This window comes from Tasmannia lanceolata, unplaced genomic scaffold, assembly GCF_043159265.1.
Source record: "Tasmannia lanceolata isolate RefF3 unplaced genomic scaffold, GAP_Taslan_0.1 ptg000002l, whole genome shotgun sequence".
NCBI classification, from domain to species: Eukaryota; Viridiplantae; Streptophyta; class Magnoliopsida; order Canellales; family Winteraceae; genus Tasmannia; species Tasmannia lanceolata.
This window is the reverse complement of record NW_027518679.1, coordinates 31,372,295-31,384,308: the sequence shown is the minus strand read 5'-3', so window position 1 is coordinate 31,384,308 and position 12,014 is coordinate 31,372,295. Positions and strand designations below refer to the sequence as shown.

Here is a 12,014-nt window from a genome sequence, read left to right as displayed (position 1 = left end):
TTCGGATTGTGTTTTAGTGGACATAGCCCACATGGTGATCAATCATCAAATCCGTTATGACTATGTTTGTAACTATAATCTAGATTCTCAAAAGTCTAAATCATGCACAACACATGAATATTTTTGTAACTATAATGGACTGTTTTACCTACGTGAGTAATGTTTACAGATGGATATACAATTCCAGCAGGATGGGCGATTATGGTGTGTCCTCCAGCCGTCCACTTGAATCCTGCAACTTATGAAGATCCACTTGCCTTCAATCCATGGAGATGGGAGGTGTGCCATTATCAGTTTTCTATGAATCATGATGTGAAACTTCCTTTCTTGCTAACAGAATGTAGTGTTCTAAAAATGGGTCTTGGATTTTCTTTCATGTTCTTTCTTGCTGTTCAAAAATTGACAAACATGAACAAATACTTAACAGGGCACTGATGCACGAGGTGGTTGGAGCGCTGAAATCATTTTCCTTTGGGCAAATGACATTCACATTTCTCTTTCAAGGGATCCAATTTGAAGTGTAATAAGGCCCTGTCTGGATTGCTGGAATTTTCTGCAATGCTTTGAAGAAAGAATTTTGTCCAAAATTCCATGCTTTTCCCTTGCTTGTTTACACATGAAAAAAATTATAATGATATTGCTAAAATTTATCATATGCTTTTAAAATGTGGAAACAGAAAAGTTTCCTAAGAAATGTGTTTTTCCTAGAATCCAATACAGAGCCTAATCTGATTATATTTAATTCCATGTGATTGCATTCTCTCTCATTGAAAATTAGTTTAACAAGTGGCGAGAGAGGGCTAGTGAGGATGGGAGGAGGAAAAGTAGGGAGAGGGCAAGAAAAGGCAGAAAACAAGGAAAAGAAAATTTCTATTTGTAGGGTGTAGCGCTCTCTCAACATAGGGGGGGGGGGGAGGAGGGAATCCATGGTTGCCAAACATGGCCTCAATGTTATCACATTGTTTTTAATGAATGTACAAATTTAGGAATTTTATCTCCCATCTCAATAAGTGACTGTTTTGAATCCAATTCATTTTTTTTTAGCAAGAGCTCAACTTGACCGGACTCAAGTTGTACCCTGATGCAAAAGAGAGATCTTATTTAAGAGAGGGGCACTGCTAGGAAACGGGATTGGCTTTAACCATTAGAGCCACGTCCACTAAAAGACAAATGTAAGGAGCTTAAATCGCCTATAAAGGTAATAAATACACATTTAAAAGGGTCAAATCAAGGGTGATTTAAGTCCTGTCATTATTTTCCAAACGGAATACAATGAGGCCCACAAGAATCAATGGCTTAAAAGACATCATTTTCATCACATTTGATCAATGATCTATAATGGACATACAGTGATGCAGCCAACCCAACACAAGATGGAGATTACACAAAAGAGAAACTAAAAATAACTGGGCAGTGATAAATCGACTCCCATAAAGTAGTAGTGGCCCCCCAAATCCACAATCCCAATTAAAGGAAATTATATATTTGTAATTTGGCTCCCTACAGGGTTCTGCTGTCAACAGGTCGACTTCTGATTGGATCCAACTATCTGATAGTCGCGGTCCATTCAAATTTCTGATTGGTCAGATTGATGTCGGAGTGTTCTTCAGATCCTACTTGAGAATAAGAAGTGGCATCAGAGTACAAATTCAATCTAATTGCCCCCATTGAGTGTGGAGCAATTCCTAAGCAAAACAAGCTAGTAGACTGGAAACGTTGCAGGGGCATCTTTTGGCTACTTCTATACTTTGAACTGACTAAGTAGTGAAGAGTTGAGTGAAAGGAGAAAGGAAATCAAATATTTCCAAGCTCGTGAACCAAAGCCCTGTTACTTTTGGATTTTGAGAATCGATTGTGAGCCCAAAACTGATCATCACACACAAATATGTGTTTACTTTCTAGTCCAATAATCACTTTTGGACTTGCAATCGGTTCTCAAATTCAGTGGGACCAATCTGAGCCCATCACTATACATGTGAACACTCGACTGCCCCACAAATAGAAAGTTAAAAATGGAAATGATAGGCACTTCTCACGTTTTCATTAAAATTTAATATTCGCTCCTAAAGAACGATAGCAAATTAATCCCAAAAAACAATCCAACTTGTCAAATGTCTGGCTCATTTTCGAACGTTCAAATGAGAAAAAAAAATCATTAATTTGATGAATAATAGCTGTTGGATCATTGTTAATTTTGTGTGAAAGCCCATCCATGGTAGGGCCCGTCACAAATAGTTCATCTGATCCTATAATCATACAAACTGAGCAGAATTGAAAAAACCCATCGTCGGAGGGGACGGGAGTTTTGGGTTCCGGCTGGGTAGGGACGATCGTCGGCTTCGAGACCTCGAGGATTTGGTTTTTTCCTGCTGAAAAATTCAAAAATCAAAAATCAAAAATTTCTGAAAGATTTTTGCAGCAAAGAGATAGAAAATGAGAGAGAAGTTAAAATAAAGCTGAAACCGTAGCAAAGAAATTTCTTCTTTACAGAGAAATCCTTAGGCAAAAAAAAAAAGAAAAGGAAAAACCCTCTTCTTTACAGAGAAATCCGTAGGGAGAAAAAATAAAAAAAAGGAGGAAAAGAGGAAGAAGGCACTAACCTGTGGGAGGAGAAGATCGTTCGAGCGTTTCCGTCGGATGGATCGTCGGCTTCGATTTGGGTTTTTTTTCTTTGCTGCTGGTGCTTCGATTTGGGTTTTTTTGGTAACCTGTGGGAGGAGAAGCCGTCGGCTTCGATTTGGGTTTTTTTCCTTTGGTGCTGCTGCTCGACGATTTCGGTTTTTTTGCTAACCTGTGGGAGGAGAAGCCGTCGGAATCGATTTGGGGTTTTTTTGCTAACCTGTGGAGGAGAAGCCGACGATTCCTGTGGAGGAGAAGCCGTCGGAATCGTCAAAATCGATTTGGGTTTCTTTGCTGCAGCAGCTTTAACAAGATATACTCTTTCTCCTCATACGCATGGATCAGCCTATGGAAATGATTTGGGGTTTTTTGCTAACCTGTGGGAGGAGAAACCGCATGAATCGTCGGAATCGATTTGGGTTTCTTTGCTTCAGCAGCTTTAACAACATATACTCTTTCTCCTCATACGGAGGGTTAGGATCAACCTATGGAAATGAATTTTTGGGCACGGCCTATTTAGGCTGTGGCCCATCTAATGGACGGTTTGGATCATCCTATGGGGCGGGCCTTACCGTACTTTCAATAAAGTGAGGAGTGCATTCATCAAAATACAGTAGCGCTGATAACATTTCCCAATATTTATATCACTTTTTAGGGATTTGCTAGCCACCTTCTCCGGGGCTATTTTTCAGCTTGTAGCCCCTCCTTAGCTGCAAAGATTGGGTGAAGTAACTTACGGGCAAAGGTGGCTAGCAATAAACGATAATAAAAAGAGAAGTAATCATTACAGATTTGGCAAAGAATCGTAGAAATACTAAGTTTGAAATGAAAAATTACCGCAAAAAGGATGCAAAGTAGAAAAATTACCTAAACAATACCAAATGATTGTAATAAAATATGACAATTACCGAGAAAACTACCAAGAAAAAAGTAAAATAATCTTACCATCTTCTCTTTTTTTCTTTCTACAGGAATGAAACCCTCCTCACAATGAAACCCTCTCCCTACGTTATTTGATTTTCATTTTCATAAAAAAAAAAGAGAAAAAAAGAGAAAAGTTACAAGAAACTAACCTTAGGGGGCGGCCGGAGAAGGGTTTTGGGCGACGGCGAGGTACGATTTTGGGTGGGTTTTTCTTCCACTGTCACAGTTTTCAGCGAGAAGAGAGGAAGGAGATAAAAGCTGAACCGATTTCTTTCTTGGGTTTTTGGTATGAAACCCGTACGAAAAAAATAAAGGCATCAAATCCAAATCGATATTTTTTTGGATTTTGGTTTCGTACGGGAGAGAAAAATAAGACTTACAGTCGTCTTTTCGTCGCCTCCTGGGCCCACTCTCTTAGCCAATGAGAGCAAGCCTCTCTCTTCGACCGCACAGTAGAGAGAAAACGGTTGAGCGCACAATCTTTTCTCTCTCTCTCTCTCTCTCTCTCTCTCTCTCTCTCTCTATATATATATATATATAGAGAGAGAGAGAGAGAGGGAGAGAGAGAGAGAGGATAGAAAGTGAGAGAGCAAGAGAGAAACGAGGTCACATAGAGAGAAAGATAGTTGGTGTTTTCTACACATTTTCTGAAGAAAAATATTGTTTTACAAGAGGAGTGTACAGCTTTTGGATGGATTTGACAGTTGGTCGAAGGTAAGGGGTCGTTTGAACAGGTGGATTTTAGAATCCAGGTTTTAGCTTGAAAGTAGTGTTTGGATAGCTAAAATCCTAGATTTTATAATCACCATCCTGGAATATCTAAAACCTAGATTGAAAAAAAACTCACGAGTCTCCTTCTACTCACGGGTATCCTTATAAAACTTGACAAAGATGCTTTTGAGACTATTTTCGGCAATTTTCTGTAGTGCCTTGTTCGCACAGGCAACGTCCATGTCTGAGAGCAACAATAACTCCTGACAAGCTTGCAGAACATGCTCAAAGGGTTTTTGGATTCAGGGGTTCTTGAACCAATTGCATAAGCCACTGCAACCCACCCTCTTGCATGATGAAAACACTAGAATTCTCGCCGGAAGATGGGAGAATCCAAAGGCACAGTGGACCCATCTTCCCAAGAGCTCGACCAGAAAGGCAACAGCCCCTTGCACCATCGTACGTTGGATCTCTTCCACCCCCGCAACATTCTTCAGTGCTCTAGACGCATGCTTCCAAACAATATATTTTAAAATCCTTGGAAATGAAAGCATGTTATCGAAACATCATATTTTAAAATCCAAGATTAGTAATCAGGCTTTCTTCAATCCTAAATTTTGAAAAACTCCAAGATTTTAAACGATACTCAATGGCCCCAAAGTTTTTTTTTTTTTTGGTGAAAAATTAAACAGAAATGGGTGAGTTGACTTTTTTTATTTATTTCTAATGTGAAGAAAAGGCAATTCTGGAAAACATTTTTCATGATTTATCCCAAACATACATTTTTAGCTCCCACAACATCTTCGATTTAGTACATTTTAACTATAAGTTGACTTTGAATGCATTTGGATGAGGTCAGCCCCAAGTCTACATGCAGTTTCTAATGTACGTTCCAACAACGAAATTCTACTAGCAACAGAGATCAGTAGTTCAAGTGATAAATTCACAACACAACAATTCCAGCTCAAACCTTTGAGCAGGAAACAAAAGGCTGATTGAAATAACATTTCAGTATCAAATCTCATATAGCATAGAGAGATTTCAACTTGAGAGAAAAAAAATCTCAAAAAACAACTGAGAAGATGTAATCACAGAATACTTACAGGGAACCCATATGTGAAAAAATTGATACTAAAATTCCGATAAACTGCTCCCCTCAATAACACATTTGTATGCCTTACACCAGATCTGTAGGTCAATAAAAAATTTGGTTACACTTCAAGAAAAGAATAAACTCAATTTTTTTGCTCTCGGGTAAGAACATGAGATGAAACTTCAAAAGGATATCATGGAGAGATAGATGTCGTTATCAAATAAATAGCATCAGTACGACAGCAGGAACTGATGAACCAAACCAGAATGATGGCTAATAAAAGAAACTAATAATTTCCCCAAAAATCAAATAGTAAAATATGAAGAAAATTAACCGTAAAAAGATCCCCATAATAGCAGGGAATTTATGAGAATGTTTGAATGTTCCATATCTTATCCATTCAGACATGCTAGAATGAATGGCAAGCATCGAAAAGAGATACAGAACCAAGTTTTACACCTTCGAATCCAAAGCAATACCAAGATATTCGGTTACATAAATAAAAGACATAATAGCATATGTCTATTCTTGGAGAGATAAAATATGTCTGAGTCGATAGCCAATTTGTCTTTTATGTAGCTATGTAGAGCCATCACTCTGTATTGCCTTTGTTTATTTTTCAAGTGACAAATAAATATATTGGAATTCTGTAACTAAATAAATATAGTGGAATTCTATAATTGTTAACTGATTACTCAATATATAAAGTGGTTGATAATTGATTATCTCTGCATTCTATGATTTTGCCCAAATACGATTTTACACAACTTTCTTTTAATCTATTTCATGTTGGTATTAGAACAAACTTTCATCAGATTCATTACTCATACCCACAATAAAAGGTACTAGTCAAATGTAGAGATTATTTCCACCATCATTGCATAGAGTAATCACGGGCTGAGATCATCTTGGGGATGTCATCATCCATGCCGCTGCCATCTTCTATTCATTCCGCGACAAGGACCATTCAGTAACCACTGTTTAATAAGTATTTATTGTAGTTTTTAGTTATATTCTAATGATAGTTTGATGGTGGTTTCTGTAATCCCTATTGAAACAAAGGGAAAAATAAAAACTGAAGAAGAGGAAGATAAAGACGTTAATAGGCTCAATATGAGATGAATGTCTCTTTCTCCAGGTGAAACTTGAGAACGTGAGATCTTCATTTTATAGTGTACTCGAACACGAGTGTTGTGTGTCGACACGGACACATAGTGTCGGACACGGCAAACCCCTAAAATCTCGAAATGGGGACACTGCTAAAACAGAAAGTATATAAAATCATGATTTGTGGATACGGATTCGTGTGTTGAGATTTGACATGGATACGATGTGTGTCCGACATAACAACCCTGAAAAATCTAGAAATGGTGGCACACCCATACACATACAACTCAACTCAACCAAGCCTTTGTCCCAAACTAGTTGGGGTCGGCTAATGTATCCTTTAGAAAATTTTCATGAAGAAAGTGAACAGATCTACCTGGTTCAAATTGACTACGTCTAATCCTGACACTAGTTGGGTTTGTCTACATGGATCATTTTCTTCCATTCTATCCTATCCAAGGTCATGTTCTCTGTTATGTTCCTAGCCCTCAAGTCTTACCTCACAGTTTCTACCCAAGTTGTTTTGGTCTACCCCTACCTCTACATACATATAAATTTACTGATTATTATCATAATCTCGAAGAACACAAAAATAGTCTTTATGTATCAAATTAATAAATGTTAGGATTAATCAACTATAATCTAAAACAAGAATGAGATAATCAAATAACAACACATTCATCAATTTAATCTATTCTCTTCAGTCTTGAATATGAAGCAAGAAAGGGAGACCAATAGGATACTGTTGAATAATGTTATAGGGTAGTTTAGTCATTACTTAGAGTATTAGGAGTATTATTGTCATTGTACCATTATTGCCCTAGATGGGCCTATATATACATCATATTCATGTGGAGCTCCCTAGTGGAGACTCTCCATCCTTCACTCTTCTTCTTCCTCTCTTCTCTCTAACCCTAATCTCATTTCTAACATGGTATCAGAGCCAATGGGCTGATCCTCAAGAAGCAAAGAAGAAGAGTCCATCTCCCTCCACGCCATCATCTCTCTCATTCTCGTGACTCCATCTCTCGCGTCTCGCTCACTGTTTTTTTCTATTTTGTCTTTGGGTTTTCTACTTGTGAGACAAACCCTAGGATCTCTCTCTCTCTCTCTCTCTCTCTCTCTCTCTCTCTCTCTCTCTCTCTCTCTCTGTATCTTTCCTTGTTAATCGCATGGTGCGATTACTCCTCCCTCCAATCGCATGATGGGATTAGTATACATGATGTTATCCCCCTCTTGCGATTGTTTTTCATTGCGCGTACCTTTTACTCCTCTATCTTATGATTGCTCCATTACTTCATCTCTTGTGTTGTGTGTTGTGTTGTCTTCCATGGTCTTATGTCTAATGTTGTCTTCTATGTTTAATAAGTCTTTTATGTAGCATTTCAAGGCGCACACCAAGTGTTTGCTCAAATGTCTAAGAGAGGTGCAGTGCCTTGTTTGTCTTTGTTTCTTATTCTTCTTCAAGGCGCACACCAAGTGTTCGATGAAATGTCCGAGAGAGGTGTGGTGCCTTGTTTGTCTTTGTTTTCCATTGCAAGTTGAAGGCATTATACCTTCAACTAGAGGGCGAGTGTTGTCGTTTTCTTCGTATTGTCTTCTTTTTGGAGTGTTGTTATGTTGTCTTTTCTTGAGGGAGTGATATCGTCATCTCTTTATGATCTTCGTTCGTCCCCTTGGCGGTTGTTATCGTCTTCCTTATTGTCTTTTCTTGTCTTGTCCGGGCTCATGTAGTTTCGCCCAAGGTTGCCAGAGCGGAAACCGAAACGGGAATTGAAAGCGGGAATCGAAGGCTCCCGGAATGGTCGGAAGCGGGAATCGTGAAGTCACCGGAGAGTCGTCGGGGAATTGTCGAGGAATCGCTGGAGAGTTGGGCATCGCCAGGGAATCACCGGAAAATCGCTTTTCACATAACATTAAACCGCAGTTCCCAAAAGTAGGAATCGGGTTTCCGAGGAATTATAAACCGCGATTCCCAAAAGTGGGAATCGGGTTTCCGGCAAATCCGAACCGGGATTCCCAGTTTTGTGGGATTCGAGAAGATTCCCGTTTCGGAATCGAGGTTCCCCACTCCCAGGGAAGAATCTTGCTTCTTTGGTTTCGCCCGAGGGTGCTCCCTAATCAGTATTTGTGTTCTCAACTTTATGCCTTAACCCCTATTTTCCGGGCGATGGCTTCCATATCCATCGTTGGTCGGCTCTCTTACAAGCAACAGTCTTTTCCCATCGACCTCTCTTTCCGGACAATGATATCCCCATCGTTGGTCGGCTCCTTTTCAGGCGATGATGTGCATGCCGTCAACCTTGTCTCCAGACGATGGTTTCCCCATCGTTGGTTGGTTATCTTTTCATTCCTTTTCTGGATGATGGCTTCCATATCCATCGTTGGTCGGCTCTCTTACAGGCGACGGTCTTTTCCCATCGACCTCTCTTTTCCGGGCAATGGTGTCCCCATCGTTGGTCGGCTTCTTTTCAGGCAACGATGTTCATACCGTCGACCTAGTCTCCAGATGATGGTGTTCCCATCATTGGTTGGTTTAGCTTTTTCCCTCTTTTTCTTCTTGTCTTCATGCGACAATGTTCATGCAGTCGACCTAGTCTCCAGGCGATTGTGTCCCCATCGTTGGTTGGTTTATCTTTTCTCTCTTTTTCTTCTTGTCTTCAGGCGACGATGTTCATGCCGTCAACTCTGTCACTAGACGATGGTTTCCCCATTGTTGGTTAGTTATCCTCTTTCTCTTCTTCTGGTCTTCGGGCGACGGTTTCCCCGTCGATGGTTATCTTCAATTGCCGTGGTGCTGCTTAGCTGGTGCTCTTGCTTGTGGTGCTTCGTCGTTTCTCATGTGCACACCTTTGGTGTGCCGATTTTGCTCGCTGGACCGTTGCTGGTTTCTGCCATGGCGCCTCAATTGCTCATTGATATGCGGATTTGCTCGTCCTGCACTCATTCAGGGGGAGGCCCTGTTTGATTGCTCTCGCCGTAGTGCTACTTTAGGGGGAGCTGCTCTTTTTTGCGGCCATTGATCTCGATGATGTAGTCTTGGTCGTTGCTGTCTTTTTGTTATATTTTCATTATGTAACCACACCAGCTTGAGGATGGGTGTAATACCAAGCTGGTTGTGTTTATGAGCTTATTGTACTTTTTGATGTATGGTCCTTTTTTGTTATATTTTTAGTTGTTTGTAGCAAGCTGGAGTTCCGTAGTATATACACTCCAGCTTGTGGGGGACTGTTGAATAATGTTATAGTGTAGTTTAGTCATTACTTACAGTATTAGGAGTGTTATTGTCATTGTACCATTATTGCCCTAGATGGGCCTATATATACATCATATTAATGTGGAGCTCCCTAGTGGGGACTCTCCATCCTTCACTCATCTTCTTCTTCCTCTCTTCTCTCTAACCCTAATCTCATTTCTAACAGATACGATGAATATAATATTGGAATGAGAGTTTGTTTATGGTTGTAAGTTTAAAGGAGGAGATATAATAGCAAATATTAGTTAAAGAAGAGTTTGTAATAAAAGAAGAGTTAATAATAAAAGAGGTAACGACAATATTCAATAATAGAACAGAATCTCACACTTGACACGATACAAAAATGTGTCGACAAGGCCACATTAACATTTCCAGCAGTACATTTAAAAGTGTTGAAAGGAGTGTCGACACGTGTGGACACGCGTGTCATGATGGTCACGAAACGACGTGTTAACAATAAATTCAAAGTGTCAGCTAAATCATAAGGTTTCTTGTTTAGTAGAATAACCTTCTAAAATGGCTAAGGTACAAACAATTTACCATAGATACAATCTGGAGGACAAACTATGTTGCCATCTTTAGAGATGTGATAAGGATCAACTACCATCTTCAGGGAGATATGAAGAGGATCGATTGGAAACGAAGCGACGTGTGTCAGCAATAAATTCAAAGTGTCAGCTAAATATAAGGTTTCTTGTTTAGTAGAATAACCTTCCAAAATGGCTAAGGGATAATTACAAACAATTTACCATAGATACAATCTGGAGGACAAACTATGTTGCCATCTTTAGAGATGTGATAAGGATCGACTGCCATCTTCAGGGAGATATGATGAGGATCGATTGTCATCTTTCGATATTGTCATCTTTAGAGATATAATGATGATTGATCAAATCTTTATAGGTTGTCATCTTTAGAGAGATAGAAAGGTTGCCATCTTTAGAGAGATATGATGATTGATCAAATCTGGATTAACTCCATTGACTCCTTCCTTTTCACGTGCTCTATCAAGTATATAGTGTGAAAAACCCAACCCAAGAAAATGGGGCCCACTCAAATAAAGTCACATCTTCAAACCCCCACCCCCCAACCAAGTTGGATCATAGATATCATCATACATGTTCAACTTGGAATACAAATTATTAAACTGATTGCTACAACGAGTCTACATAAATGCATCCACTCTCACATAAGTAAGAGTCATCACATGAAATCTTACACATCTTCTACCATAGTAGTGATCTCCCCATGAGTGCTCACGGCCACATCCTTTGAGTAGATAGCAATTGCCACGGTCTCCTACTGACATACAACCACTTTCTCTGCCAAACTTACCTAATTGTGCAAAGTAATCCACACAAACAAGTACTTACATTCATCAAATCATTATGCAGCATCAATTCACACCAAGGCATGAGAATGCATAATAGGCTACACAAATAGCTACAAAGCAACAGTGTACCCATAACACTCGATCAAGCTCATGAATCCAAATCCAAATTAGCCGATTTCCATACGTGCCAAATCTCAATGTCGTGGCCCTCCAGAGTGCTAAAAATCTCCTCTATAGCATCCACGAATCTCCATAGAAAGTAAATCTCATCACTCACCTATTTGACCACATTGAAGGAGTCTCCTTTGATAATAATATGAACAAATTGAGACCGATTAGCGAATCAAATGGCGGTAAGGAGCTTCTGAACTTCTACCTCGTTAAAATCTTTCGCTCACATTGAGCCCTAAAAAGCCTAAAGCACCTCTCTGTCGGCATTCCCCAAGAGCCCCCCAATGCCAGCCAAGCATGGGTTTCTAATACTCGAGCCATCAAAGTTTAATTTTAACCTCCAAGGAGGAGGTGTGTCCCATCATTTTGGGTGAGGACCCACAGAGTGAAAACTTCTCAGCCTAATCACCTCCCAAGAATTGTGGAAGGATGTCACTGAATTTTCGCTAGTAGAAACGTTTGATGCCCACTAAAAACCTATAGTGGTAGTTATGAATAGGCTCCCCACAGTCCTATCTCTAGAAGGCCATGGGGTGAAACTCCATGACCTAGAATGATCAGTGATATGACAAGGGAGAACCCAACTTACTTTAAAGAGACCAAAGACGAAGTAGCACAGTTCCCGAGTAAAACGACAATGAAGAAGGATATGGTCTTGGGAACCACCGGAGAGTGGTTTTGTCAAATTGAACTTCGATGGCTCTAGTTTTGGCAACCCCGGTCCGGCCGGCATTGGAGGAGCACTACGGGATGAGAAGGGTGAGATCAAAAGGTATTTTGCGGATCCTTTGGGTATTACT

General features: G+C 39.8%; 1 protein-coding gene across 5 annotated transcripts in view; it reads right to left on the bottom strand.

Annotated features, from left to right (window-relative positions):
• Positions 1-12,014, bottom strand: part of LOC143868146 (piezo-type mechanosensitive ion channel component) — a 71,055-nt gene that overhangs the window by 36,674 nt on the left and 22,367 nt on the right. For all 5 annotated transcript variants that reach the window (XR_013244179.1, XM_077376167.1, XM_077376194.1 and 2 more), the window contains one exon: positions 5,358-5,442. Coding sequence is in view for 4 of the 5 variants with exons in the window: in XM_077376167.1 (XP_077232282.1) it covers positions 5,358-5,442 (85 nt within the window). In the remaining variant the exon portion in view is untranslated. The remainder of the gene's footprint in view (positions 1-5,357; positions 5,443-12,014) is intronic.